At 37.5% G+C, this 27,146-nt stretch overlaps 2 protein-coding genes across 9 annotated transcripts in view; one reads left to right on the top strand and one right to left on the bottom strand.

Moving 5' to 3' along the window:
- The window catches only part of DIS3 (DIS3 homolog, exosome endoribonuclease and 3'-5' exoribonuclease), a 30,863-nt gene extending 19,706 nt beyond the window's left edge, over window positions 1-11,157 (top strand). For 5 of the 6 annotated variants that reach the window (XM_042927715.1, XM_042927695.1, XM_042927733.1 and 2 more), the window contains 7 exons: window positions 2,224-2,310; window positions 4,309-4,465; window positions 5,825-6,039; window positions 6,152-6,320; window positions 6,456-6,614; window positions 7,284-7,406; window positions 8,297-9,066. In XM_042927715.1, the coding sequence (XP_042783649.1) occupies window positions 2,224-2,310; window positions 4,309-4,465; window positions 5,825-6,039; window positions 6,152-6,320; window positions 6,456-6,614; window positions 7,284-7,406; window positions 8,297-8,380 (994 nt within the window). In that variant the 3' untranslated portion in view covers window positions 8,381-9,066. Of the gene's footprint in view, window positions 1-2,223; window positions 2,311-4,308; window positions 4,466-5,824; window positions 6,040-6,151; window positions 6,321-6,455; window positions 6,615-7,283; window positions 7,407-8,296; window positions 9,067-10,777 lie in introns of those variants that run through there. The other variant, XR_006199605.1, reaches the window with a different exon arrangement.
- Window positions 11,158-11,682: 525 nt separating this feature from the next.
- Window positions 11,683-27,146, bottom strand: part of BORA (BORA aurora kinase A activator) — a 29,005-nt gene continuing 13,541 nt past the window's right edge. For 2 of the 3 annotated variants that reach the window (XM_042927674.1, XM_042927680.1), the window contains 7 exons: window positions 26,313-26,378; window positions 24,664-24,720; window positions 24,023-24,249; window positions 23,327-23,459; window positions 20,339-20,946; window positions 13,047-13,163; window positions 11,683-12,001 (listed from right to left, as the gene is read on the bottom strand). In XM_042927674.1, the coding sequence (XP_042783608.1) occupies window positions 11,975-12,001; window positions 13,047-13,163; window positions 20,339-20,946; window positions 23,327-23,459; window positions 24,023-24,249; window positions 24,664-24,720; window positions 26,313-26,378 (1,235 nt within the window). In that variant the 3' untranslated portion in view covers window positions 11,683-11,974. The remainder of the gene's footprint in view (window positions 12,002-13,046; window positions 13,164-20,338; window positions 20,947-23,326; window positions 23,460-24,022; window positions 24,250-24,663; window positions 24,721-26,312; window positions 26,379-27,146) is intronic. The other variant, XM_042927678.1, reaches the window with a different exon arrangement.

Raw genomic sequence — 27,146 nt, 5'->3', positions numbered from 1 at the left:
CTGTGTGAGGATAATTTAGATGCAGTGAAACCCAAAGAAACTAAAAAGGACACCACACATTTTCCAGCAAGTGTTTGTTCATTGAAGGTTTTTAGTATGCCAGACATCAGAAGAGAGTGTGTAAAGATAACTTCTAGAAAGTTTTAGAGGCATTTGGGTGGCTCAGTCAGTTAAGCGTCTGACTTCAGCTCAGGTCATGATCTCACAGTTCGTGGGTTCGAGCCCCACATTGGGCTCTGTGCTGACAGAGCTTTGAGCCTGCTTCAGATACTGTGTCTCCCTCTATCTGCCCCTCCCCTGCTCATGCCCTGTCTCTCTCTGTCTCTCAAAAATGAATAAATGTTTAAAATTTTTAAAAAGTTTGTTTTAAAAGCAAAATGAATAAAATGCAAATTGAAACTATATTCATTTTGGTGGTTTTAAAGTAAGGGAGAGAAATTTGCACTTGTAACATAGCTTCTCTTAATTAGGACAGAAAGATAATTTTTAATGTCAAAAACAGTCTACTTAATTTTGTAACTAGACAGTCATTTCCTGGTAAAAACGGATCATTGAATCTTCTCAGTCTTCGAAAGAATTGCTTTTTAGGCCAGATGTATTGAACACAGACTAAACGTAGTGTAGAATCTTGTTGTAAAGACTGCGTAGCAAGAAAGGAAAATTGGTCAAGATTCTCTCTCTAGTATTCCTTTGGTTGTTCTTCTAATAAAGCTGAAGAATTGAGGGAAAAGGTAAAGAATTAGCTTGCACCATCTCATCTTTTTTTCCTTTACGTTTCCCCCTTCTCCATGATTGTTTAGGGTTACCCAGCTTCATTAAAATTCTTTAAAAATATTTTTTTTAACATTTATTCATTTTTTAAAAAAATTTTTTTTTTTTTAACGTTTATTTATTTTTGGGACAGAAAGAGACAGAGCATGAATGGGGGAGGGTCACAGAGAGAGGGAGACACAGAATCTGAAACAGGCTCCAGGCTCTGAGCTGTCAGCACAGAGCCCGACGCGGGGCTCGAACTCACGGACCGCGAGATCATGACCTGAGCCGAAGTCGGCCGCTTAACCGACTGAGCCACCCAGGCGCCCCTAACGTTTATTCATTTTTGAGAGACAGAGCATGAGCGGGGAAAGGACAGAGAGAGAGAGGGAGACACAGAATCTGAAGCAGGCTCCAGGCTCCGAGCTGTCAGCACAGAGCCTGACACGGGGCTCAAACTCATGAACTGCAAGATAATGACCTGAGCCAAAGTCGGACGCTCAACCAACTGAGCCACCCAGGTGCCCCTTCATTAAAATTCTTTAAGTTGGTTTGGAGCTGATGAAAATAGCATCAAGGTATGAAGAAACATAAGATTTTCCTTGTTGGAATTTACTTTTCACAGGAGAACTTGCTAACTCATTAAGTGAACCATGCACAGAAAGCACTTAACATAGGGTGTTGTCTGACATGTAGCATTCCAGATCAGTAGCTGTCAGTGTGTGTAGCATATCAGGGTAGTAGTTTATCAGTCCCCTCTATGTTGGCTCAGTGAACGTGGAGGTACTTTTGAACTGTGGGTCTTCTGATAGTACTCATCTACACATGGCAGCTTCTCTTTTGCCTCTCTCTGTCATCCCTTTCCCCAATACATTATTTTCAGTAGTAAATAAAACCCTACCTGTTATCTTCTTCATTTATAAAAGTGATTATAGACTCCTGTAGCTCAATAAAAGCCCATAGTTTGGGTACAGAACATATTTAGATTCTCAGAAGCACAAGGACATTTATTGTGTTGCTATTGTCCTTTTTTTTTTTTTTAAGTTTTTAAAAATGTTTATGTATTTTGAGAGAATGAGAGAAAATGTGCATGAGCAGGGGAGGGGTAGAGAGAGAGGGAGAGAGAGAATCCCAAGCATGTTTTGTGTTGTCAGCACAGAGCCTGACGTGTGGCTCAATCCCACAACCGTGAGATCATGACCTGAGCTGAAATCAAGAGTCAAACACTTAACTGACTGATCCACCCAGGCGCCTCACTCTTGTTCTCTTTTTAAATACATTTTAGATTTGTAAGATACAAAGCTTTCTATAAAAATAGAACATAAAATTTAGCAGGTTGACCTTAAAGCCTTCAGAAGGAAAACTGTTAATGCTTTTGTTATAATCATTTTCTATTTTAAAAGCATCACTTCTGGAATTATGTCTGTTATTGGCTCACTTGACTAATTTACCTCTTTGATTTTTATTTAGGGCTTTGACACTTTCTTCTCCAGAAGTTCGATTCCACATGGACAGTGAAACTCATGATCCTATAGATCTGCAGACCAAGGAACTTAGGTATGTAACTTTTAATGGGTATTAGATAAGATTTTTATCTTATCTTAAATGTATATCTAGTATATATAATAACAAACAAAACATATTTATACCCAGAATACCTATTTCTAGTAGGGCTGTGATTTCTGTAGTTTTTTGACTTAACGATATATAGAGAAAAGTAAGTATCATTTTGCTTTTTAGTCTATCTTATGTAAAATTGAGAAGTATTATTATAATAGAAAAATTTTCAACTTGAATTGGTCTTGATTCAACTTGATAATAGAACGTGACTAGTAATAGTTGTGGTAAGTAAAAGATTGCCCTAGTAATTTAATATTTAATGTAGAAGAGAATAGTGGTCAAGATCACGTGCTTTGAAGCCAGACTACCTGTGTTTGGATCTCACTTTCTCCAATGGCTCCAGGCAAGTTACTTAACATTTCTATACCTCTGTTTGTTGGTAAAATGGGATTGAATGGTACCTATCTCACAGGGTGTTAAGAATACTCATGTTATTGTTGTTACTGTTGTATTGATTTAGGAAGAAAGGCTATTTTTGGTTAAATCAGAGTTAGGCCTCTTTTCCATGCCTCTTACCAGGTAATTCTGACATGAAGTGTATACTTACACTTTTTTCTATTAGATAAACAAAGATTAAAAATGAGCATGCACTCAGGTTTCTTAGGACCAGAAATTTGAGTACGTGCTCATTTTATGCTTTATAAAATTATAAAATTAGAGCTACAATTAAAAAATACTTTTGGGTGAACTATTGGTCAAATATAAGTAATGTTAATATGAATAGTAAGCCTATTACTAAGAGGGTTTTTTTGAGGAAAATGTTGAATCTAACTTTGCCAAAGTAGAACATCATCCATTTCTTCTTACCAAGAAGAAAAAACAAATTTCTAACAGATTGTAGTTTTAAAGGTATGATTAGAGGCCTTCCTAATATTTAAAAAGTAAAAGGAATCTAGTCAAGAAGTTCTAGGATGTTGTTAAAAATGGAAACATGAATGAAAGATTAACATAATGCATGTTAGTGACTTGGGAGAAAGAAAACACAGTGTAAACAGAACACAGATAATTTACTAACCTAAGTTGTAAATAGACATAGACTAATGATATAGAGTGAGAGGACTAGGAAATTGGTTAAGAGTTTTGAAGTCAGATTATGTGGGCTTGGGTCTTGTTACTACTAACTCCGACTTTGAGCAAGAGAATAATGCTACACATCCTTAGTTTTGTCATCTGCAAAACAGGACTTATGTCTGTGTGTGTGTGTGTGTGTGTGTGTGTGTGTGTATGGATATAGATAGATATCTTACAACATAGTGCAATGTCTGGCCTGTAATAAATACCCAGAATGGCTAATGTAAATATAATTTCTTCATTTTTGTGATTTATTGGTGAAAATTTTAATTTTTTAAGCCCAAATTGATCTGATCTAAATAGCTTTTAATTCTTCTTAGTAAACTTTTTAAATGCATTTATAGTTAAAAATCTCTTCAGACTTAGTAAAAGAAGGTGAAATGTTCAGTACAGTTTAGATTTTATATATTACTAGAGTTAGTAAGCTTTATTCATTCATTTTAAAGTTTGTTTATTTTTGAGAGAGAGAAAATGAGAGCAGTGAAGGGACTGAGAGGGAGAGAGAGAACTGTAAGTAGACTCCGCACAAGCCCGATGCAGGGCTCCATCTCCGAACCCGTGATATCATGACCTGAGCCAAAATCAAGGGTCAGATGGTTCACCGACTGACCCACTCAGGTTCCCTGTAAAGCTTTTATTTTTTAAATGCAGTTTTAAAATTTCTCACATGAGATTTACTCATGTAGTAGATGCATAGTAAGAGATTGTTAACACCACAGCTGAAAAATGAAAGCCAGAAGTTATTAAAAACAAGCATGTGCACACACTATGTTTACATAGGAAGTATGTCTATTGTCTCCCTGATAGAGAAGATAACCTGGGAATAAATGTGATATCCTTATTTAATGATTTTTCCGTTGGCAGAGAAACAAATTCCATGGTGGAAGAATTTATGTTACTTGCCAATATCTCTGTTGCAAAAAAAATTCACGAAGAATTTTCAGAACATGCCCTGCTTCGAAAACATCCTGCTCCTCCTCCATCAAATTATGAAATTCTTGTTAAGGCAGCTAAATCCAAGGTAAGGTCACATAGTTTGCAAAATCATCTGTATTTGTGTTGTGATCTATCTGTTGTACTATATTATCTGTATTTGCATCTACAGGAAAGTTGCGTTGTTTTTTGATAGAAAAATATGCCAGGAATATCTTTGATTTAAAAAAAAATTTTACCTAACTTGGGTGTAGTCGTCTCTTCCCACACTGAAATAATTTGCTTAATAAAATTCTTTAATGTCCTTAAAGAGCACCCTATGCTACAGCCGTAAGTTCCAGACTAAGTTATTTGCAATATTCTGAACATATGAAGCTCTTCCATATCTCTTTGCCTTTATACATGTTCTTTATGCCTGTGTTATTTCATGCCTCCTCTGAACTGCCTAACTTTAGAGACTTAGAAATAATTTTTTTCCTCTTCAACTCAGTTAAGCCCTCTTTATATCATGTCTCTAAGAAGTAAGTCCATTTACTGTATACATTAGGGAAATGGAAATATCTAGAAAGGGTTACTGTATCCTCCACCACATAGCTTTGGTTAGTGGACTTTCATTTAGGCATAATTACCCTTACCCTTGAGGGGACTACGGCTTACATTGGTTTTCTTTGGATCACTTATTCAAGTCCAACCTTTCCTGCCCAGAATAGAGCTGGAAGTAGTATTGGGCCTCAGGGTATTATTCTAACGGAATGGTGTTGGTTTCTGATTTTTCAAATCTTTCTGGTGGGCCTACTATTCCTATCATCTCCATAAGAATAGAATCGGCTTCTCTGCTGTAAGGCTTGCACTGTAAACTGGGGAATTTTCTCTTACTGTCTTATTTCTTCCTAAGATCTGGGTAGAGGAAGGAGGATTTAAGTATTTTTGCCTCCTCTCCCACAGTAGAACAAAGCAGTTACTTTGATGTATCAGCAGATTGGGCTTTAGTGACCAATAAAGTTTTAGTTTGCTTCTGGCCTTTACTTCTACTTTGAATGGAAGGAAAATAAATACCTGCAGGGGAAATCCAGACATGCTGACAAGGATCCAGATCTGCTTTGATTTTTTTTTTTTTTCCTATTGCAACAAAGAATAGGCAAGCACCAATTGGACTTTGAGAAATGGAGCTACTGCTACCAGTGTCCATTTCCCCTTTGAAACTTCTGCAGGAGGTTGATACTTAGTACCTTTAAATGCATTCAGAAAATTTTCAGCTTTGATGTTACACAAAATAATCATTACTTTTTATAAATTATTTGTAGTTCTCTTAGGTTAAGGAAAAAAGGTATAAATACCATCTGGTCAAGACCACCATATTTATTCAATATAATTTGTGTTTTGAAGACATGATGGTACTGATTTTAAAATGTTTAATATGGTGCTCTTTCCCCTTCATTGCTCTTAGAATTTGGAAATTAAAACTGATACAGCCAAGTCCTTGGCTGACTCTTTGGACCGGGCTGATTCTCCTACCTTCCCGTATCTGAACACTCTCTTAAGGATATTAGCCACTCGCTGTATGATGCAGGCTGTGTACTTCTGCTCTGGAATGGATAATGATTTTCATCACTATGGCTTAGCATCCCCTATCTATACACATTTTACTTCACCCATCAGAAGGTACTTTTTTCTTATAAAATTATAGGAGATAGAGGATAGTTGATTTTCAATTGTGAAAAGAGGCTTTAATGCTAACATAGTGTGATTTTTTCTTTCTCCTTCATGTGTCTAGATATGCAGATATCATCGTTCATCGGTTGTTGGCTGTGGCTATTGGGGCTGACTGTACTTACCCAGAGTTGACAGACAAACACAAGCTTGCAGATTTATGTAAAAATCTTAATTTCAGGCACAAAATGGCTCAGTATGCCCAACGTGCATCAGTAGCTTTTCATACTCAGGTATTTGCCCTCTGTTAGTAATATTGGGGAGATGAGGTTTTGTTCACCTTTAATTTAATTTCAGAATGCTTTTTGTTAATTTCCAAAAAAAATACTTTAAGATAATCCTTAATAATGTTATATGTTATTTTACAGTTGTTCTTCAAAAGTAAAGGAATAGTAAGTGAAGAGGCCTATATTCTATTTGTAAGGAAGAATGCTATTGTGGTGTTAATTCCAAAGTATGGTTTAGAAGGTACAGTCTTTTTTGAAGAAAAGGACAAACCAAAGCCAAGGCTTATTTATGATGATGAGGTATAGTATTTCTAATGTTCTTGTTTTGTTTTTTTTCTGGAGGGGGCACTTTTTTTAATGGTACCTAGAAAGGATAAAATTATGTTTTGTACGCTACAGTTACTTGTGCCAACTAAGTTTGTTCTGTTCATAATTTCCCACCTCAGTATATCTTCTCACATACAAGTGTCCTTGATTTTACGTTGTGTAGTTTCCCCCTCCAAGGAAAACTTGAATTATGCTTTGCACTAGGCGGACAGATGCATTAATGGAATAAATGATTGCTTATAGCCTGGAGGAATTTTTTAAACCTCTTTCCAGCATCTCTTATCTGACACACTCCCTACTTCCCTAACCGTAATAGAACTACAAAACAGCAGACCTTGCCCACAGTACCTTTTCTTCTAGTAGACTAACAATTTGCTGATGAATGGGGTGAGAATCCTGAGATGAATGAATGTATACAGTGGGACCATTTTACTGAAAATGGGTAGTATGCACATAAATAGGCCATGTATATGTGAAGCTACTAGATTGGTGGTTTTTGTTATACTGAACACCTAGATGCTTATTAAATATGGAAGTAATTATTTAATGTAAACTTTTAAATCAATGTGAAAGATAAAGAACTAGAACAAACCTCAAGTGTATGAAAGCAGTTTAAAAAGCAGTAAAATGTGTTTTGTTTAGATTCCTTCACTTAAAATAGAGGATACAGTGTTCCATATTTTTGATAAAGTTAAAGTGAAAATCATGTTAGACTCATCTAATCTTCAGCATCAGAAAATCCGAATGTCCCTGGTAGAACCACAGGTAAGACCAAACTTAAACTGTCCGTGTTGTGATGGGAGATAGCACATATTGTGTGAAAGACAGGAGTGTGGTCATAAGTTATTTCTGTTCAAGAATAGAGAATTGGGGAGCCTGGGTGGCTCAGTTGGTTGAGCCTCCAACTCTTGATATCAACTCAGGTCGTGAACTCATGGAGGTGGCATCGAGCCCTGCATAGGGCTCTGCACTGAGCATGGAGCCAGCTTGGGATTCTCTCTCTCCCTCTCTTTCTGCTTCTCTCACTCTCTCAAAAATAAATAAATGGTAAAAAAATAAATAAAAAATAAGAGGATCTTGTAAATAGTGTAGAGGCCAGATATTTGCATAGCAAATCTATTTTCTGACTGATTTTCCTAAGCTGTAGGATCCCAGATATTGGGGATTCTTTGGAAAAGGTCCTCAGTATCAGATGCTGAGACATCTCTGAGATATCCTGCCTGGTCCCTTTTCACTTTAATTGGTTTTGAAATCTGAACTTTTGAAGATTAAGTATGTTTCCCCATAAGATACTGGTTCTTACCCTTGTTCTTTCCCAACACACCTAAGGCCTCTGATGCTGACTGTTACAGGGGCCTAGCTAGGGTAAACTGGAAGTGTTAAAGTTCCACACTTTTACAACCACACTTTACAAATGACAGTGACAGTGTCACTGACAGCTTGCCATCCAGAGACTGTCTACCTTTTACATTTTAAGCCACTATTTGTGTGTGAAATATGTATACTTTGTATGGAAAACCTTTACTTTCTTCTCCCTCTCTACCCCTACATCCTTTTAAATTTGAAATTGTCAGTGGGGAAGGGGAAGATGAGAATGAGATTTATTCTTATTTAATGCTTTTACTGACCTTTTTTCCCTGTTTGCATTACTTTAGATCCCAGGAATAAGCATTCCGGTTGATACTCCAAACATGGACATTAATGAACCAGAGAGAAAGAAGAAGAGACGTGAGAAATAGCTACAGTCAACAAAAAAACTTCAAACACTGGTTTCCTTAAAACAAAAAAAAAAAACAAAAAAAGAAACCTCGAGTGAACACTTTTAAACCTAAGAAGTGTGTGATACAGTTTGTTACTCTTAAGTACATTTTAATGGTTTTAAAAATTTGCATTTTTATTGAAGTGTTTGTTGACTGTGTCTGTCCCATCATACTACTTCATTTCTGAATTGAACAGAACTATTTATGCATAAAAATTCAATTGAATATCCATCACGTAAATAGTGACAGGATAGCAACTTCAAGGATCTGTAAATATCATTTAAATAGAGCATTTGTCTGCTTGCTAAAGAACAGATTAATTTTAATAAGTAATTTGATTATTTAATATTGATAGAGAAAAACTATCATTTTCCTATGGAGGAGGATAGAACATTTGAGAAGTCAGGAACAATCTGTTCTTTCTAAATCTTGAAAGCTGTCCGTGTTTGGTGTGGCAGTTATTAGATTGCAAGACAATGAAGTCAAGATTTGTCAAGGAATTTAGTCCTTTGCCATCTTTAATTTACCTCATTTATTTTAAGTGTTCCCTTACTGTTGAAAGCTTCCGGTATTTTTATTAGTGGTCCTTAAACAGCTGTGAGTTTTTGGGAATTGGATGTTGTAGGAAGGCAAGAAGTAGGATATTTGGATCTGACTGGAAAAAGTTTTTTTTTAATACCAAGAAGTGTGATCACCATCCTTGACCTTAGAGCTCACACTTTCCCCTCCACCCCTCCAAGCAAGGCATTGGGACTCAGAGAATAGAGAGGGCACATTAAACATGTACATTATGTTTCTTATAAAAAGTAGGTCATTAATGGCTTTTAAACTGCATACATATCAGGTTCTGTAGGAAAGGGGGGATCGTGTTAAGGACATATTAAAGGGAACAATTGAAGTAAGTATTAGTTTGGTATGCCTTGTTAACCACAAAGATTAGTAATGATTATTTTTTAAGAATTATTTTGAGATATGGGGCGCCTGCCTGGGTGGCTCAGTCGGTTAACGGTCCGACTTCGGCTCAGGTCATGATCTCGCAGTTCTTGAGTTCAAGCCCCACATCAGGCTCTGTGATGACAGCTCAGAGCCTAGAGCCTGTTTCAGATTGTCTCTCTTTCTCTCTCAAAAATAAAGGTTAAAAAAAAAAAAAAAAAAGAATATTTTGAGATAGAGTTACCTTAAAAAAAAGATTTTACTTAGCTTATCCAATTTCTAAAGTACTTACAGTGTACCATGCTCATCACCACGTCAGGTAAACTATCTCTGCCTTGAAGTAGCTTGTGGTGCAATGCCAGAGAAAGGACTGGCAAATATATCAGCAGGCATACTCAGTGGGAATAATTACAATGTGTACAATTTGGGCACTCTAGTTTCCTGTTACTGAGGAAAACATCCCAACATGGAGGCAGAAATTGTCCCAGTTTAAAGAAAATAACTTGGAGTGGTCTTGGGTCCAAGTAGTAAGTTAACACGCAAGAGCAGGTGCCAATAAGCCATTTTCTGTAAAGGTCCAGCCATGTTCGACGATGCTGGACAGTCTGTGTTACAACACGGTACTCAACTCTTCCATTGCAGTGCGAAAGCAGCTACAGACAGTATGTAGACAAGCCTGGCTGTGTTCAAACAAAACCTTGCATTTAAATATCACAAACTTCATGTGTCACAAAATATTACTCATTTGATTTCCACCGCCCCACCATTTAAAAATCCTTTGCCAACAGCCCGTAGTTTACTTGCAACAAAAGGAAATGGGGGCTTCTTGGTTAAACAAAGCAATGGCTAACCTTCTACTTTCCAAGTTTGTTTTCTTGTGTGTCATTTATGAGGAAGACCTAATTCAGGAATTAGTCCTTACTGGGTAGTTTAAGATGACCAGAAACCAAATTTTCACCCTAACACTTCATCTTTGGTAATCTAATATGCTTCTAGTGCCAGTTATTAGGCGAAGTAGCATACGTGGAATATTACACTTAAAAAGCCCTGTTAGGTAAAACCACTTTCCCCATTTAATAGATGAGAAGATGAAGGTTTTATGTCCCAGATCAAGTAGTAAGTGATGATGGATTTGAACCCAAGCTATAATCACTATCTTATTTCTTGTGCTATTAAGAAAACATAGCCAGGGAACCGAATTCCTCCTACTGCACAGTAGTTGTTAAATTTAAGTTTATATTGATTCTAAAGCCCATGTGCTTAAGGACTCAATTTCATAATAGAGTCGAACAGTGGACCTAGTGACTAACCACTCAATGGTTAGTGTGCTGGGGGAGAGGAATCAGGTACACAGGAAGAAATGGTCTTTTTGCAGGTTAGCAATAAATTTATAAGGTGCAAAAAAATAAAATGACACAATGATAGTATGTTTTTATTTCCTAGGGCTGCATATGAATTATTCCTCCATCTTTTGAATAAGATAACTTTGAAAAGGTGATTTGCAAATCTGCATATACATTCTCCAGAGGTAATGTGTCCAAAAAATTTATACATCCCTTCTACTCCCAGCGTGAACTTTAAGATTTTAAAAAATCAGTTTTGTGTCTGCCCAACCATAATTTTATAGGCCTAAAGTCATACAGGAACTGTGTCACCCAGTCCCCACTGATTTATTCCTCCCCAGCCAAATTTGAGCTGAAAACAATGTTCCAACCCTAGGGATGGAGATATATTCTGGGCATTCCCACATTTACCCCACTAATAATGTATGATTTTTTTTTAAAGTTTATTTGGAGAGAGAACGCATGTGTATGTGTGCACGGTTGGGGCAGAGAGAGAGAGATTCCCAAGCAGGCTCTACTCTGTCAGCAGAGCCCAACATGGAGCTCGAATCCATGACCCTGAGATCATGACCTGAGCCAAAACCAAGAGTGGGAAGCCCAACCGACTGAGCCACCCAGGTGCCCCAATAATGTGTGATACTAAGATGCTATTTGGACCTTTCTAGTGTTTACGTTTTCAAAAGTAGTAACTGGAACAGCTATCACTGGAACTAAGAATTTCTGCACAGAAATTAACAAATCAAGAACAAAAAAGTCTGGAAGGCTTCATCTTTCTATTTTTTCAATTAAGTTTGCTTAATTGAAAAGAAAAGAAAGATCTATTTCTTTCACAAAGGTTATAAATGTAAATTCGTTTTATGTAAAACAGTACCCTCACAATTTTACATGATCTCACAACTACTGCCAAATTCAGTGCTGTTGGTAGGGTATACTAACTAATAAGCAGTTCACTGACCCTGATAGGGGCAAAGTCCTTACTCTCAAATTTATTGTTAAACACATCAATCAAGGTAAGTACAAAAATATTTATTAATAAAAAATACACTTGTACTTCAATGACTTGAAAGTTCCAGGAGTTTTTCTGTTGTTCCCATGTCACTAAATTAAGCCCTTGATTTTTCACATTAAGGGAGAAAGAAGAAAAGCTAAACCTGTTAGTTAAAGCAACTTTTTCCCAATCACGATCACATTATTGATCCTGTGCGTAAAAAATATGTGAGGAGCCATTCACTGATAGTCTTTGGTTCTGAGAAGTTATTCTATGGATTGCTGCCTTGGGAGGATTTGCTGTTCTCATTCAACACCTCTGTGTTATGCGGTCTTCCTGTGGGGGGAAAAAAACAGAAAATACCTTATTTGCTGCTTGGATAGGACCATTCAAGTGTGCAAGTATTATGTGAATATTTTTTAAAACTGGAATGAGGATTTCCTTATGAATACTAAAGGTACAAGTGAAGATAGGATTTTCTAGAAGTCCATATTCTGCAACAAAAAGAGTACTTTTCCTATATCCTAATGCTTGCTTACTTTTAAATGGGCAACTACAATCCCACCTCATGACAAAATGGACGAAAGAGAAATTAAGGTGGCCTCCACATTAAATCTTCATATTCACTGGAGAGTTGTGTCCAGTGTATTGTGTTCATTAATAAATTGGCATATAAAAATCAAAGATTCTCCCAATTAGTGCCTAAAATTAATGTTTATTCAAATATGTGCATATATATATATATATATATATATATATATATATATATATAGTATAACCATCCTATCTAGAAAGTTAAGTAAATGTCCTAATCAAAAGTATATCTCTGTACAAATACTTAGTAGGTAAGGTATGTGTTATTCCTGGTCTCCAAAGGCTCGTGGATTTTTAAGAAAAAAGCACTTAACCTTTGAGAGTTCTTATTTTGATGTGTAGTCTCGGTTTGAAACGTTAAAGGCAAAAACCTATCTTTCCCTTTAGTTTTAAGGAAAAGCGTTCAGGTGCCAATTCCAAAATAGGACTAGTTCTCCCTCTCCAACCTCTTAATCTCTCCCATAGCCAGAGTTATTTAGGAAAATGAAGTGTTTTGATTTAAAAAGCACGTTCTATGGTTAAATGAACTGAAAATAGGATGAGGCTTAAACATGATAATTAAAAAAATTTTAAGCAAAATGGGGTGGAAAAAATATTGAAAATGGTCATTTATTTTTGTTTCTATTTTTAAGTAATCTCTACACCTAATGTAGTGCTTGAACTCCCAACCCCACGATGAAGTCACATGCTCCACCAGCTGAGCCAGCCAGGCGCCCCTGAAAAAAATCACATTTAGTAAATACTTATAGCCTACAACCATACCAAGCTTTCTCTATTTTTTCCATACCTTTGTATTAAGAACTTGAGATTTATTCTCAACTTCCAAGGTTTGTGCATCACTATCTGCTCCAACTGTATCCATAATATTGCTTCCACAATTCTGTGTGTTATAGCCACTATCCATCTGATAGGGAAGAGAAGGAAAAATACCAAGGATAACTAATTCACTTATCCACAAAATCTGAGAAACTTATGTTTAAATAAGTAAAATTAAAAATATATAAAATGTATTTCTAAAATTATGTACATTGGGGTGCCTGGGTGGCTCAGTCGGTTAAGCGGTTGACTTTGGCTCAGGTCATGATCTCACAGTTTGTGAGTTCGAGTCCCGCATCAGGCTCTGTGCTGACAGCTCAGAACCTGGAGCCTGCTTCGGAGTCTATGTACCCCCCCCCCCCCCCCCCCCCCCCCAGCTTGTGCTCTCTCTCTCTCTCAAAAATAAACATTGATAAAATTATGTATATTTAAAATATATAGTTTATATAATTATATAAATATAAGTGAATCATTATATACTACCACTCACAACTGAACAAAACAATACTATTTATTCCTGATCATACTGAATGCAATCGAAAAGTAATATGCAAACATAAAATGTAGTTCTACATAGAACTGGTTGTTCTCCAAAGGAGTCATTGTACTATACCATTCCTTTTACTAAAATATATCTTGTAATTTCGTTTAGAATCCGTGAACAAGCCAGTATAAACTTGCTTTCCTGTTACCTTGTGATCACACTCAGTAGATAAAAGTGAGGATTACAATCAACTTCAAATTCCAATTTATTTACCAGGCTTGTCTTTGAATGGCTTGACTGTATCTCTAAGATTTACTAACAGGCATGCTATCTTTAAAAGTATTCAAAATAATTTATTTTTTAAAAGGTCATTTACATTATACTCACACCCACTGCTGACACACAAATCTTACTTCATAATAATACCACGTATACAATGGCTCTAGGTGTTAGTTCAACTTTTCATTTCAATTAACTGTAGCATTCTAGGATGTACTGTTGGCAGCCCCAAATTAAACAAGGGATTCTGGCAAACTGCAGTTTAGGTACATGTATAATAAACATTTACTGAGTCCCTAGAAAAGTGCCAGGGCCTGTAAGGCAATCTGTATAATGCCAGTCTTACTGTGTCCGTGCGACAACCCTATTAACTTCACACATGAGGAAATGAAGGGTCAGAAAGGGGACTTTCACAGTATCAGAATGCAGTGATGAAGAGCTGAGGCTCCAAGCTCTGCACTACACACACGGCATCTACCTGCGCAGTGCTGAGCACCAAACACAAAACCCCACCAGGGGAGGGATTCACCCTGCACTTAAACTCTTTGTTGCAAATTAGGTTCAGAAGGAAGGAAAAGATTGTGTATTTTTGTCCCCATCACCAACATCAGAATATCCTAAGTAATATCCTATGTGCATTCATAATCTTAGAAAAATGTTTCCAGTTTTCAGAGATGGATGCCTATGTGTTGACCACTGGGAGTAACATTGTATTTGAATAAAATCCTTGTAACACCTAAAACAAAAACAACAAAAAAAAACAACCTTCCATTACATTCTAGGGGAAACACCTGGTTGTGTTGCCATTCAACAGCTATTTGATCAAAAATATAATTACCAGATTGCTTCCAGAGGAGCTGACAATGACTCATTTTTTATTTTATTTTTGAGAGGGAGAGGGTGGGGGAGAGGGAGAGAAGAGAGACCATCTTAGGCAGGTTCCACAATTAGCACAGAGTCCAAAGCGGGGCTCAACCCCACCACCCTGGGATCATGACCTGAGCCAAAGTCAAGAGTGAGATGCTCAAATGACTGAGCCACCCAGGCCCCCCTGCCAATTACACTTTTATCACTAGCGCCAAACAACTGGCTTAGGGAACTCAATAGCAATACATCAAGGGAAAAGTGAATACAGTAGGGAGTAAGACAGGCACAGGAGTTTGTCCCACTCCACAGGAAGAGAATAATCAACGGGCGGCCCCATGAGATGCTGGCGGACCGCACTGGCTCTCATTGAGACCACTACTAATGATGTGTACCACAGGCCAACTAGACCGTACACGTCATCTTGTAACTTCCCACAGGCATCAGGGGCCTCAGAAACATTTTATAGTTGTTCTTAGCTGTAGATGAGGTGCTTTTTTAGCTTAAAAAGTCACGCTCTACTCACTGTCAAGTGAACCTTGTCTTAAGATCCCACAGCCTGTAAATGACCAAACTGTAATTCAAACTGAGTTCTGAATGCTATGTAGATCTGCTTCCAGTTGGACTACACTGTCTTTAAATGGTGTTTCTACTGCCATCACCCTACACAGTTACTATATTTTTCCCCCACATGAATCAGATGCGGTCTTTCAAAAACCTTCCAGGTTCAGGTTGGCAGCTGGCAAGAGTTGTGGCTTGTTGTCCATTCCCTGAAATCAGGCCTCAGCACTTTCACCCTTCCCTCACCATCCTCCTCTTCCTCGTCCTCTGTCCCTCTTGCTCGCTACTTGTCACAGAAGACTTTGTCTCCCATTAGTTAAGGCAGTGCACTGAAAGTACACTCATGTGAACTCTACTCACAATGACCAAACTATTAGCCTACAACCCTCCTATTCTTGCTGTTGTCAATAAGAGGGAACAAGGTCACAGAAGCTCTCACTTCCTGAAACAGAAAACTAACTGAGCTAGTAAATCAGCTGAAATCTGCCATTTTGCTTTCCCAAGCCCAAGGCTCTTAAAGCCATGCTAGCCCCAGCTACAAATATGTGCACCCACGTCCACCCCAGCCCCCCACCCCCTACGATAGTGGAAGGGTCACTTGTGCTAATCCCCCACCACAGCTCTACAGTCTATCCCATCTTGCACGCCTTGGTTCCTTCATATATAAAATTCATCACTTTTTTACAGATTATATTTATCACATCTGCTGGAAGGTATCATGAGGATTAGATTCTAACTGTGAGATACTCGCCCTGGTCTCTCATACTTCAAAAGGATACATAATTGATACCTATTATTAATAATTATCGTGCCCAATTTCTGGTTTTCTTTGTTCTTTTTACTCTTCTCCCTCTCCAGTTAAATATGCTAGTTCCCCCATCTAAAGTGAAAAACAAAGTTAAAAAAGAAACTACAAAACGATCTTGGACATTAATGTTCTTCTCTAGCTATGGCAACCCTCCCCCTCACAACTAATGTTCTTCAAAGAGTTATCTACACATAGTGTCATTCCTCACCTCCTTTACCTTCCTTCCATTCACTTTTCACCTCCCCACCTTGAGGCTGCTCACTCACCAAATTACTTGTTATTAATTCAACAGCTACTTTTCAAGCTCTATATCCCTTGCTCTTACTTTCGTAGTACTAACCTTTCTTTCCTTAAGATGTTCCATGACACCGTGCTTTCCTCATGTCCCCCTCTTCCCCCCACCGCCTCCTGGTCCTTCTCAGTGTCCTTTGGGGGCTCTGCTTCCTTCACCAAACCTTTTCCTCAGGGGTCAAAAGGCTGGATCAGTGTTCTGACTTTATACAGTCCTTCTGGTTGAACTTACCTCTATATCCATTCTGTTTTCATTCCAAAATATTTAACGAGTAGCTATTACATAAGCTCTGGGATAAACACAAACATACATGATTGCGTGATAGATGGTCTGACTGGCAAGAATGCGAAGCGTACAGGGAATTATGAAAGCATATAATGAGATCTGGCTTGGCTACAGTGATCAGGGAGGACTCCTTTGAGGATGTAACCATTAAGTTGTGAACTAAAAGACTAATAGGAGTTAACTAAGTAAAGTGGGAGAGACAGAAATTCTACACAGTGTGTGGAAAGGCTCTTTTGACAAGAGGGAACGTGGCTGTTTAAAACTCTGGAAAGCTAATGTGACTGAAACAAAGGGAAGGAAAATAAAATGAAGCTGCTGAGTAAGGCAAAGGCCAGACCACGCGATGCTTGCCAGTCATGCTACAGATTTTCAGATACCAAAAGCAAAAAACAACTCCCTGGCCACCCAAAAACCTTAGAAATGAAAGATGCAGAAACAAAAACATAATAGAAGAATTACTATATAAAGATGAAGAAACTCCCCCAAAATTAGAAAAGGAGATAAAAAATAGAGTGAAAAGATTTTAAAAACTGGAGAATTAAAAGGAAATTCCAGAAAGGAAAGTGAGACAGGAGAAATTTAGGATAAAAAGATCCAAGTGAAGGGCACGAGTTTACAGGTCATAAAGACCTGCTGAGTGCCAGTACCACGGACGAAAAGGTACCCGCTCCAAAGAAGCACTGACATCTCCGCACACTGTAGACAAAGAAAAGATCCATTTATGTCCAGGGCTGGGTAAAAAGAGACCATTTACAAAAGATTAAGTATTAAAATGGTTTCAGGGGCACGTGGGTGGCTCAGTTGGGTAAACATCTGGCTTTGGCCCCGGTCATGATCTCGTGGGTGGTGGGTTCGAGCCCCATGGAGGGCTCTGCGCTGAGAGCTCAGAGCCTGGAGCCTGATTCGAATTCTGTGACTCCCTCTCTGCCCCTCCCCCGCTAATGTTCCGTCTCTGTCAAAAATAAATGAACATTAAAAATATTTTTAAAAATGGCTTCAGATATGTCAACAGCAATCATGAAAGAAAATCAATGAAACAATGCCTTCAAAGTCTGAAGGATAATTATTTCCAAACTCTCATGTGAGAGAATGAAGAATACACGATCAGGCATGCAGTATCTAAAAAATGTACTTCTCACAAAGATACCAGAAAATTTGTTCCAGTAAAGTGTGAGATAAACCAGGGAAGAGAAGGATGGAATGTAGAAAACAGGAGACAGAACACAGGAAAGGGGAAGAGAATTCCCAGTCTGATGAAGGGAGATTCTAGAATGACAGCTGTGCACCACCACACGCGGAGGCCAACCCGTCCACCCAGCAAGTCAAGAGACCCTGGGGAAATGTGGCTGTCTTCAAATGTTTAGAAGCTACCTTTGCGGTAGGAACACAAGAACACCTGAAAACATTTTTAAACTACAAAATGCTCTGCAAAAGGTTAAGATTATGATATGGCCCAAAGGGTAAAACTGAAACTGACTGGTAGATATCACAGACAGAAGCATATTTTATCTCAATGTGGGGAAGAGATTGTAATAAGAGAAGCCCGAAAATGGACCAGAATACCCCTGGCAGGTACTCTAGCAGACAGTGGATGATAATTTAGTAGTGATATAGGCTTCCAATGGGTAGTTGAATTAGATGATCAAAGTGTATGGCAGTGAAAGCATTTTATGATCCTTCTATAAATGCTCTGGAAAAACAAAAAAAGGTAGTGAGGAAAAGAGAGAGAGAAAAAGAAGTTAACAATACCTTGAAGGCTAAGTTTGACTCTAAGTGCTTTTTCATACAGGAACCAAATTTAGAAGCTAAAATATATAAAAGTGATTCTAGTGTATTTTTCCTGAGCAATGATCCTAGAAGTCAGGAGAGACCATTATAGACATAAAAATCTGAGCAGATGATTATATTTAATTTTGGGCCATTTAGGATCCCCCTGTGAGTTTTAAACTTTAGCATTCCAAACCTGACAGCACTAGGGCACTATAGGGTGGTAGGAGAATTAAATGAATGACTACAGATAAGGTGGTTGGGAGAGCGCCTGACACACTGAAACACTGTGTCCGTGTTAGCTATTACTAGGAGTCCGTCCAAACCTGGATTAAATAACATGAACTCTAAAGCCATATTGCCAGGATTCAAATCTTGCACCACCACTTATTAGCGATATAGGTAAATTACTTAACCTCTCTGACCCTCAGTTTCCTCCTCTGTAAAATGGGGACAACAGTCCACCTATTTCATAGGGCTGTTGTGAAGATTCAATAAGTTAACATACGTAGAGTACTCAGAATAACACCTGGCATACACTAAGAGCTACATAACTGTTAAATGTTGTTACTATGAAATGGCAGGTGAGAACTGCCTTTTTGACTATTTTAAAGTTCTCAGCTCAAAGACTATGGCAATTGGGTTGCCTGGTGGTTCAGATGGTTGAGCATCGGACTCAATTTTGGCTCAGGTCATGATCCCAGCTTTGTGGGATCGAGCCCTGTGTTGGGCTGTATGCTGAGTACGGAGCCTGCTTAAGGTTCCCTCTCTCTCTCCTCAGCCCCTCCCTCCCCCCACCCCCCTGCTCGCACTCTTTTTCTCAAAAAAACAAACCAAAAAACTATGGCAATTAATGGAACAAATGTCTTTCTGAAAGTAAATGCTGGCAGGGAGCCTGGGTGTCTCAGTTGGTTAAACGTCTGACTCGATTTCAGCTCAGGTCATGAGATCACGGTTTGCGGATTCGAGCCTCCCATCAGGCTCTGCACTCACCGTGTGTAGCCTGCTTGGGATTCTCTCTCCTGTTCTCTCTGTTCCCTCTTTGTGCTCTCTCTCTCTCAAAATAAATAAACTTAAAAAAAAAAAGTAAGTACTGGCTATGAAGTTTATTTGTCAAATGAATCATGCTTTCCTGTTGTCAGATACTGCAAACTGGAAATGTGTGATTAAGTGAAAAATGTTGGTTATAAATCATTTTTAAAAAGTACAAAAAGCATATACATAAAAGTCCTTTAACTTGTTTTTTTCTTCCCAAACCATATAAAGGAAAAATAGAACTACTGAAATTTTACAAGACAAGTACCTTACCAGGAATTGAATTTCCTTGGTGCTAGCTTCACACGAGAGGGGGAGATGAATCCTGAGAGGTTGCCTGACCCTAGCACTCTGTAGAAACAGAGCAGCTTGATTTCTTTTCTGCTGTCATCCTTTCCTACTCCGAATAAGTATCAGTTAACGTGAATAATAAATACGCACCATCAGTCCAAATTAAAAAAAGCAACTAACCCTCTTAGCATCACCATGTATGGATATTTTTTTTAAATGTTACATAATGCTACAGTCGTCACATTTAAAAAAATTTTTTTTAATGTTTATTTATTTTCTGAGACACACAGAGAGAGAGAGAGAGAGAGAGAGAGAGAGAGACTGAGTGCGAGTGGGGGAGGGGCAGAGAGAGAGGGAGACACAGAATCTGAAACAGGCTCCAGGCTCCAAACTGTCAGCACAGAGCCTGATGCAGGGCCCGAACCCATGGACTGCGAGCTCATGACCTGAGCCAAGGTGGGACGCTTCACCGACTGAGCCACCCAGGGGCTCCTGCTACAGTCCTCACATTTAACCCATTTTCTTTCTTAGTACAATCTTTGAGAAAAACAGAGTACAGGAGAAAGTAAAGGACTCCAGAATATTAAATTATCTTACCTGAATGTTACTGCTTTCACAAGGAAGGACGCTGCTTTCTGCAAGAGGTGACATGCATATGTGAGAGTTTTCAATACTGAAGGCAATTCCACTCACAAAATCAGTCATGGGCAAACTCCCATTATCAACTGGCTCCTTAATCCAAGTGTTCTCATCTGCTATCTCTACAGGATCAACCATGTCCACAGTGTTGTTCTCCTTCTCACTTTCAACATCCTGCAACAGTGCTAATTCTTTCTCAGAAGCACTGGACTGATTCTGTGTGATAGACATGGCGGTCACTACTACACGTGTGCCACGTGGAGACGTGTCACTGTCCAACTGCCGCAGGTGTGCAGCGGTGTCCATGGCTGGTGATGAGGCATCCGTGGGAGGAAGATTCACTTGGTCTTCATTTTCACCGTGAGCCTCAAGAGGAAAGGGTATCCGAATCAGTGAGGTCCGATACTGAGTACCACCCGTACACATTTCCAGTCTCATAGGAGACCAATTCTTAATTGGTGAGCAACCATCTATATAAGGACTTCTGATGCATGGATTAGTAATTCCGTTAGAATTTGTTGTTCCAGACGAATTATCAGGAGAATGAAAAGTAAACTTCCTTTGTTCTAAAAGATTGGAAAGGAAAAATTACATCACAAAAACATACAAATGGAAAAGACATTACTGAATGGTAATTATCGTGTTTTAATGCCAGAAAAATTGGATTTCTGTAACACTGTACTATTTACTTAAGTGAAATTTAGGTGTTAAAAACAACAGTGCAAATGAATGTGTCTCTTGAAGTAGGGTAAGACTCTTCAAAAAGAATTCCTCTGGTACTTCCTTTCAATTATCAAAATAATTTACTTCCTGAGAATTATTTCCCCATAAACATATTGCTACTATAATATATTGTATATTATATTAACATTGTATATTACTCATTTACATATTCACATACAATATTATTATAGTAACAATACTATTCATATACAAAGAAAATACTGTATAAATCAGCTGACAGCTACAAGTTAATAGCTGTACCTGGTAAATGAAGTACGTAAAAACCTTGTGAAATACTACAAGCAATTTGTTAAAAGGCAAGCAAAAAACTGTAGAATAGTATTTGCAATAACAAAGAATTTAATGGAGCGCCTGGGTGGCTCAGTCGGTCGAGTGTGTCTGACTTCGGCTCAGGTCGGCTCAGGTCGTGATCTCAAGGCTTATGAGTTCGAGCCCCGCATCGAGCTCGCGGTCAGCGCAGAGCCTCCTTCGGATCTTCTGCCTACCCCACCCCCAGCCCTGCCTCTGCTCTGGCCCTTCCCCACTTGTGCCTGCCTCTCTCTCTCAAAAATAAATAAATATTTAAAACAAAACAAAATGAGTCAAAGACCTTAACAATGATAATCAAAATGATAAAAATGCTTTACAATGTAATACTTCTTAGAACTTCATTGGCTTAATGAAAACAAAAATTAAAAAAAATAAATAGGCAAGGGGCGCCAGGGTGACTTGGTTGAGTGTCCGACTATGGCTCAGGTCATGATCTCACAGTTTGTGGGTTCGAGCCCCATGCCGGGCTCCGTGCTGACAGCTCGGAGCCTGGCGCCTGCTTCGGATTCTGTGTCTCCCTTACTTTTGCCCCTTCCCTGCTCGCTCTCTTTCTCTCCCTCTCTCAAAGATAAACAAACATTCAAAAAAAAATAGACAAGATTCCATAACCAATCCTCCCAATGGTAAATAAACATACGAAGTGTTCAGCCACACAAACAATAAAAAATATTGAAGTTAAAGCAATAAGAAAGCATTTATTCAACAAAAACAGTAAAATACTAAGAATCCCTCCCCCCAAATAAATGGCCAATAAATATTCAGAAAGAGTTCAATATCATCATAATCAAAGATACAAAAATCAGTAAGAGGCATTTTTGTAATATACCAAACTAAGAAACCTCACAAAGAATGGTAATACCAGTGTTTCTAGATGGGAGAAACTGACTTTCTTACATACTGTTGATAAAAATTTCAACTGATACAAACTTTTATGTAGAAAATTTGATAAAATTCATCCAGAGCCTTAAAAACATTCACCCCTTTTGATCAAATAATTCTACTTCTGAGAATTTAACCTAAAAATATAAATATGTACAGTACAATGTAAATACAAAAATAAGGTTTTTGATAAAGAAAAATTAGAAACATTTTAAAAGTTATCAATGGCTGAAAACAAATGATGCATCCATGATATGGGATATTATATAGTGATTCAAAATCTTTGTTTCAATAATAAATAATAATAATAAAAATAAAAATAAAAATAAATGATTTCAATGACCTATGAAAATATTCATGATACCATACTTTGCTAAAAAAGCAGAATACAGAACTGTGGTCCGTGTATGTCTATCTCCACACAAAAGTACATGTGTAAGTATTTATATAAAAGTACACATACATACATAAAGTATGTACAAAAGTACACATACATAAAAGTAGTTTTTAGGTTTCCAATTTTATTTATTATGAATAGCTTTTGATTGTGAATAATTTTTTCAAAGGAAGCTGTAATTTTTTTCAGAGATACTGACATAGTGTAAAGAGAAATATATAAATCTCCACACACTATACTTTAAAACCTTACTCAAATGTATCTTTACAAAATATGAATATCTGATTACCAAAGCCTGACCCTCCAGGTCAGAAGGCATACAGAAACCAACTGAACTCTAAAATTGCCATCTTTCTTTGATACCCTTTATAAGAATGCTTGATGTAATACTGCTAATCAGATTACCTGTGTTTAATAGTAGCACAGAACTTTGCTGAGAATCCAGTTTTTGAAGGTAAATTGTTCCTTTTATAAAAAAGCCAGTTTCTAAATTTCAGAAGGTGAGTGGAGCTCACCTAGTTAGAGCTCTATAGTTCGAACAAGCTAAAAAAGAACCTCTTTAATAACAAATAATAGTAACATGAAATTTCAAATAGGTATTTTATTCTGAGACATACCCGAGAGCGGAGTCTTTCCTATTTGAAGTGCAATTGGCGAGAAAGTGGGTGAAGAAATAGGTGAAGGGCTGGTTATACTTCCCAAACTGTATTTTTTTGTGCTCCCCTGAATAGGGCTGGAAGAAAACTGCCCCTGTGATAAAAATAAATAAATAAAATCACATGGTTCTCTTTCTTAATTTGTTATATACACCATATGTTATTTATCTTCATCTTCAAAACACATTTATAAAGTAGGTCATATAAAGTTTGGTCATCCACCAAAAGGCAAGGCATCTTATAGCAAGGACAATTAAGAAGACTGTTACAAAAATTTTGAAATAGAGTCTGTTAATCAAAATAAAATATAAATGCAGTGTTTAAACAAACCATTCTATTTCATCCTAGCAGCTGTTTATGAACAGCTTTAAATTAAATTACTCCATTAATGGCAATCCAGTTGTGGGATACTGAGAATCTTACATAGTTCAGTAAACAACTTACACTGAAATTTCTAGAGACTCGTGACAAATCTGGTCATCCCATATACCTCTAGATCAGAAACAGAATCTGACCAAAAACACTCCTAACGACAAAATGTGAACTAGCCTAATCCTCACGAAATATAAGATCCACAACAACCATTCCTGGAATGTGAAATGAGCATCGAGGTCCATCTCATAGCAAACTAACCACCACTTTTAGTGCACTTCTTACCGAACTTGGGGTCTGCACAGGGCTCCTACACCGTACAGGAGATAAATCTATCGAATAAAAAACCTCAAGTGAGGCTTGAGCACCACTGCGAGGACTTCTGGGAGAAGCTGGAGGTAAGGAGTCAGAAATACTTCCATTGCCATCTAAAAATAGCTTTCTTCTGAGGGATGAAGAACTGAGGTTTCCAGGAGACTGATCTGAAAATTCATCAGCTCTAAAATAGTCACCTATATTTAATGTTAACAGAATAAAAGGCAAAGCTAGTCATTTTGAAGAGCAATTATGCTTCAGTTATATGATTTTTTTTTAAGAAACCAGCATGTACTGTATGTTTGAATTTTGTTCAAAAAAGAGGGCAAGGTTTCATTGCATATGTGACGTTGGAAATCTGAAATTATTCTTTTTTGAGTACTTCATGATTAGTATAGGTAATACCAATAAGATGTGCCCATGAATAGTTTATGTCTACAGTAAAATTCATTATCACAAAAAGGCTAATTAAGGCCATGCTAAAAGGAGAAAGTTCAGGATGGTTTCCCCACTTCTTTAGAGACATTGCCACCTATTTCCATTTACGAAAAGCCATCAAAATAAAACCTTCTATTTAAGTTATTAAAGGTTTAAACAAATACAATACTTACCTAATACATTTTCTAAATTAAAATCCACAGGAAGAGACAGCAATGTCTGACAAGCAGCTGGAAGCAAGCAGATAAATAAATACAAACATAGATAAATCAATGCAAGCATATTACATGCAATTTAGCATGTGCTTCCCAATCAACCATCTCCCCATGCTGTTTCAGCCAAACTGAATAATTTCATTTATGTATTCTATTAACTAACATGCCAACTTTCTTTAAGCAGTTTCCCCGACTTTCCAGCACTGATATAAACCTGATAACGCCAAGAGTTAATTCCTGGTTGTACTGTTGGTGCTGGAATCAAAAAAGAAGCCAGCCTAAGGCGCCTGAGTGGCTCAGTCGATTCAATGTCTGGCTCTTGATTTCATCTCAGGTCATGATCTCACAATTCATAAGATCAAGACCTGCACTGACAGTGCAGAGCCTGCCTGGGATTCTCTTTCCCTCTCTCTCTGCCCTTCCCATGCTTGCAAGCACCCTCTCTCTCTCTCTCTCTCCCTCAAAATAAATAAACTTAAAAAAAAAGAAGCCAGCCTATACACCTGACTCTTCAATAACATGGATTTCAACTGCATGGGTTCACTTAAATGTGCACATTTTTCAATAAATACAGTAAAGTACTATAAATGTATTTTCTCTTCCTTAGGATCTTAACATTTTCTTCTAACTTATTTTATTGTAAGACTACACTACATAATACATATAACATACAAAATATGTGTTAATCAACTATGTTATTAATAAGGCATCCAGTCAACAGTAGGCTATTAGTAGTTACATTTGGGGGGGAGTCAAAAGTTTTATATGGGTTTTTGACTACATGGGGCACTGGTACCCCAAGCCCCCAAGTTGTTCAAGGGTCACCTGTATTTGGGGGTAGATTTCCCAATATCCGCACACATTTTTTTTTTAAATGCTGTCCCAAACCAGAAAACAACTCACATGCTTTGAACAAGAAAACAACACACTGAGGCGCCTGGGTGGCTCAGTTGGTTAAGCATCTGACTTGGGCTCAGGTCATGATCTCTCAATTCGCAAGTTCGAGCCCCGTGTTGGGCCCTGTGTTGACAGCTCGGAGCCTGGAGCCTGCTTTGGATTCTGTGTCTCCCTCTCTCTCTGCCCCTCCCCCCTTCATGCTCTGTCTCTCAAAAATAAATAAAAATGTTAAAACACACACACACACACACACACACACACACACTACTGCTATTTCTAAAACTGGCAGGATATATCTATTCTGATTATTTTTTAAAATGAGCTTTCCTAGGGGCGCCTGGGTGGCTTGTTGGTTGGGCGTCCGACTTCAGCTCAGGTCATGATCTCACGGTCCGTGAGTTCGAGCCCCGCGTCGGGCTCTGTGCTGACAGCTCAGAGCCTGGAGCCTGTTTCAGATTCTGTGTCTCCCTCTCTCTCTGACCCTCCCCTGTTCATGCTCTGTCTCTGTCTCAAAAATAAATAAACGTTAAAAAAAAAATTTAAAAAAATAAATAAATAAATAAATAAATAAATAAAATGAGCTTTCCTATAGTTCATTCATAATTAAATAATTTCAATTCCAGACTAAAATGTTATCACACAAACTGAATTTAAAATCAAATGTAGTTTAATGTGGAACATTCTTCATTTTAGATTATATTTATACTTACCATTGCTTTTCTCAGCATGGATGGTAAGCTTTCTTCCAACTGGAGATTCGCTAGTTATGTTAATACCTGTAAAACATATTAAGTGTCAAATCTTATATTTTATATTCTTCATTTACTTTAGGATTACTTTTTTCAGAGTAAAAAAAAATGAAGAGTGAAAACTTTTACTTTACAACATTTAAAAAATAAATGTCTGCATATATAATAATTTGGCATGTTTCTGTTAGTTTTTTAACTTTGAGGGAGCACAAAGATAAAACTTAAAGGATTGCCACAGCAAATAAGGAGGCACCAAGTAACAATTTTTAAGCAAAGTGCGGTTACTCTCCATTATGTTAACCTTAAAAGATTGAGGATGCACGTTAGCATACCTCAAAGTCCTCAAGTCCTCTGTTGCTTAATGTTTTTGTAATATGGGTTAGATAAACTGTCTGAATTAAAATGCCAGATCATTTTGACAAAACCTAAAATTTGATAAAACCATGCTCAGTTTTTTTTTTTTCATAACAGGAGTCAAAAGTAAGTGAAAATAATTTTTTTAACTGAAAATTAATGACTACTAAGTTTTGTAACTTGAAAATAATCAGATAAAAAAACAAACACACAATGAAAAAAATGACTAATATAAACAAAATAAAAGGGAGGAAAAGGCACGGAGAAGAAGAAAAAAAAACTCCAGAAAGCTTAAAACAACATTACAGAATACAGTAACTTAACAAACCTAAATAAATAAATGGGTGAATGAGTAAGTGGGTGGATGGGCAAGTGAATTGAAGCCTCCTATTAAATGCTATCAGAATAAATAAAAAAGAAAATTCTACATTCAAATGCTTT

This window comes from Panthera leo, chromosome A1 (assembly GCF_018350215.1).
Source record: "Panthera leo isolate Ple1 chromosome A1, P.leo_Ple1_pat1.1, whole genome shotgun sequence".
Lineage (NCBI taxonomy): Eukaryota > Metazoa > Chordata > Mammalia > Carnivora > Felidae > Panthera > Panthera leo.
The sequence above is the reverse complement of the archived record's forward strand: the minus strand, read 5'-3'. Positions and strand labels throughout refer to the sequence as shown.